General features: G+C 55.2%; 1 protein-coding gene across 1 annotated transcript; it reads right to left on the reverse strand.

Annotated features, from left to right (window-relative positions):
- Positions 1 to 380: 380 nt before the first annotated feature.
- UCRPA7_3197 (hypothetical protein) lies at positions 381 to 3,097 on the reverse strand (the record flags this gene model as incomplete). Its single annotated transcript, XM_007915758.1, has 5 exons — positions 381 to 1,294; positions 1,574 to 1,716; positions 1,795 to 2,381; positions 2,550 to 2,661; positions 2,862 to 3,097. 5 exons carry the CDS (start codon positions 3,095 to 3,097, stop codon positions 381 to 383), a joined length of 1,992 nt encoding a protein of 663 aa, XP_007913949.1.
- Between the last annotated feature and the right edge of the window lie 516 nt (positions 3,098 to 3,613).

A 3,613-nucleotide genomic window follows, 5' to 3' on the forward strand; every position in this document is an offset into this window, starting at 1 on the left:
CGGACGAGTTGCGAGGCAAAGAAGGACACCATTCCGCGCGGTTGCCTGAACTCAAAAGTCATGTGCCGTAGCATGTGATCAGTAATTCTGTTGGACCGATCAACCTTCCGACTTGTGATGATTAAGATAAGAAAAAGGGCTGGAAATGGCACGAAGAGGGCAACATGACCGGAAGCCAAGACGCAGGAGGTCCACGGAACTTCATCGCGGTTCCATCCTCGGAGCGATTTAGGACGACGAGCCACCATCGAGCCCCTCCAGCATCCCGAAACTGCAGTCATGACCGCCGACGCTCATACCCGTCGGCAAGGCCTCGTCATAGAGAGGTGGGAGAAAATCTAGATCAATACTGTACGTCGGCATGGTCCGCATGATCATCGTCACTGTCGCAGCTTGACGCCGTGGACTGTTTGTACGTGGTGTTTGAAATGGTCCAGGTTCTCCAAGAAATCCCCCAGAAGTTTGCAATCAGGATGGTGGCAGACAAACCTTCCTCCGACCGGACCACGTCGCAGGTGCACGTTCTCGACGTGGTCCATCATGTGGGAGACACGGCTGAAAGTACGTGTGCGATCCTTATACGACAGCGTCTCATCTCCCACACAGGAAATGCACTGCGTCCTCGAGAGTACCAGCGGGATCTCCTCGTATTTCATTGCTGGCGGTAGGTCTGACAGCCTGCCGGCAGAGCTCGATCCGCATGGCGGCGATGGGCGTGGCCCACGCATCTCCCGCCGGGATGCGAGTGCGACCATGAGGTTGATGGCACGTATCTTGCGGTCCGTCAGACGCTTCCAGTCAAGGTCTATGTTGAAGTCGCATAGGATTGCCTGCAGCTGGTTCCGCTCTTCTAGCTGGTGTTGGACAGCGGACACTGTCTCGTCGGCTGCCGTTATCCCGCTCAGCTGCCGCTCTAGCTCTTCATTGTGGATGCGACGTCGCAAGGCATCTTGATACACTCTCGTCATGTCGTCCCGAAAATTCTTCTCGGCGTTCCTTAGATCTCTCTGGAGCTGGCGATACTCGTCGCGAATGGTCTGTGGGGCCCGTTTGATGAACCTATATTCCCGTCGGATGCTGTGAAACATCTGCTTAACTCGCCTTGAAAGAGTAACGATGTCTGGGTCGAGATCAATCTTGTCGAGCTCGGCCCGGGGAATTTCCCTGGGGACTTCTGGGTTGTACCTGATGCTCATATGGATGAAGGCCCACGTGAGGCCATCAGCCGACGGGTCTCTCTCGAGGAACGCATCCTGCACGTTGAATCCGACACGGTGGTTGAGGTAGGAACTGGCTAGGCATCCGGTCATAGGGTCATGCCGTATGACCTGATCGACGACCATATCCGGCGCCCGCCTGAGGATCGCGTTCGCGTTGCCGCGACATATGCAATACGACGTCTACTTCTCCTTGGACCCGAGGCCTTATCCAATACGATCAAGGTATAATGTATATGTAAAATACCTTATCAGGTCTGATTTCGACTTCTCCCATCCTCCCGCCGCGGTCCGCACCAACTTGCGGAAGAGGGGCTGCTTTATCACGTTGGGCTTCTAGTTCACCTTCGTCGTACGCTTCCCGAGCCGCGTCGAGAAGAAGGGTTCGGCGGTGGTATAGCCGCCAACTTCGACAGCGTCGTCGAGGATCGCGCGGGCCAGGATGTGGCTGATGGGACATAGGATCGTAAGAGGATGCTTGCGAAACAAGAAGACGGTCCTAGAGAGGAGTCAACGCATGAACCAAGCCAGATTGAGTTACCAGGTGGATCAGTACGGTTTTGGCTTGTTGTCTGACCCTTTGTGGTATCGAAAGTAGACCTCCATTGCGAGGACATCTCTGCCGCCCTGATTAGGGTCCTTGACCATCCAGAGGGTGATATTTTTATAGCAGAGTGCCTTGTGTTCCCGGGTTGGGTCGCCGAGCTCGTCCGACCCGGGGCCATGAGAGGTTCGAGAGTACCCGGCGGCTTCACCATGGCTGCCGTCATCGGCAACTTCCTCGTCATCGAGTTCAGTATCGTACGTCATGTCACTATCATATCCGTCATCGTCAAAGGTTGATGCCCTGTCTTCGTCTTCGTTGTTCTCATCCTCGTCCTCGGCGTCCTCGTTGCTACAGCTATCCACTTGCATGACGTCGTGCATAGCGTCGTGTACGAAATCATCGTCCGAACCGGCACGACTGACGTCTTGAGGACCACCGGTGCTGGGTCTATGGCCAATCCCGTCGTCTGGCTCGTCCTTCAAGGGATCCCCACCGCCCCTGCTCTTGGTTCCGTCAACAAGCTCGGCAGGCCGGCAGGCCGTATACGCCTGAAAGAGCATGATTGTCGGCAGGTCGAGCCGATCGGCCTCGGTAGGAAACACCGACCTGTCGTAGGACTAATGGTGGGTGAGCCATATGAGGAGGTCATCCACGCCTAGCACCGGCTTCGGTTTGGGAAGTATATTTAGGTGAAACTCTTCCGTCAAGTCTCTCCTGATGTACTTCGACATAGTCAGCGTCTTTCGCGGCAGGCTATCACACTCTCGCGAGGCACATAGCCTTACCTTGACGACTTCCTTGCAGTCATTCCCGTTGATGACTCTGCCCTTGTTGGATCGCCGGTACAATGGCTTGAAGTCTCGCCAATACTGGTTGATGCTCTTCTGCTTCGACCTCCTACCCCTCATGAGCCTTGGCTGTACATATGTCTTGCATATCCAGTGTAGGAAGGTCATGATCAGCCCCTTGTCGTAGTTCTTCTCCTTGATGGCATTCTTCTAAGGCCTATGTTTGTTTTCATAGTAGAACCTGGGTTGTCAGCGTGACTTGAACAAATGTTCCTCAAGGAACCTCTCCCTCCACCACCAGCCCCTTACCCAATAAACCTCTTCTTGATGTAGTATATGTTACACTTGGTCGTGTCGGCATCCAGCAGGCAGATAAACTTGGTCTTGTTCAGCTTCTTTCGCATTCGCTGGTAACAGCGTGCGTAGAGCTTCTTCGGCTGCTGTTCTTTATGGACAGTAGCCATACGGTGGCGGCGCTTTGCCGCTCTCTGGAGGGCACCAAGGACATCTGGGTGAAGATCTCGACTGGTCGTGTCTGGTGCCATGGCTGTGGTGTGGTGTTGGGCTCTGAATCAGGTTTGATAGGAGCAGGGCAGAGAGAAGAAAGAGAGGAGGAGAGGGAGAGAGAGAACGAGAAGGGGACGAGAAGGGGGACGAGGAGGAGGGGAGCGAGAGGATGGCATGTAGGTAATGGAGTAGAGGACGAAGTCCATTGTACAGCAGATAGCAGGTACAGATTCGTTCGAGAGCCTCTGGTGATTGACATGCCTTGGGAGCTGCCGAAGGGCATCCCATCACTGGGCCCCCCCCTTTTCTCCGGGGCCGCTTGGCTCCTGTGAGCGGCTTGCTCTGAAGGCGAGCCATTTGAGGAGTGACTAGAGATGGTAATGGACCTGGCCATGCCTCGTGCTTTCTCATTACACTCACCCCCTCCCATCCCCCCTCTGTCTATTCCCGGCTGGCATATGGGAGAAGGAGTAGGTGTATGGGAGAGAGAGAGGGAGGCTCGCGGTCGAAGCCGCCTAAAGCAGCGTCAGGTGCCACCGGATCCGGCGGGCAAG

This window comes from Phaeoacremonium minimum (genome assembly GCF_000392275.1).
Source record: "Phaeoacremonium minimum UCRPA7 unplaced genomic scaffold PA7_03_scaffold_264, whole genome shotgun sequence".
In the NCBI taxonomy this organism is placed as follows: domain Eukaryota; kingdom Fungi; phylum Ascomycota; class Sordariomycetes; order Togniniales; family Togniniaceae; genus Phaeoacremonium; species Phaeoacremonium minimum.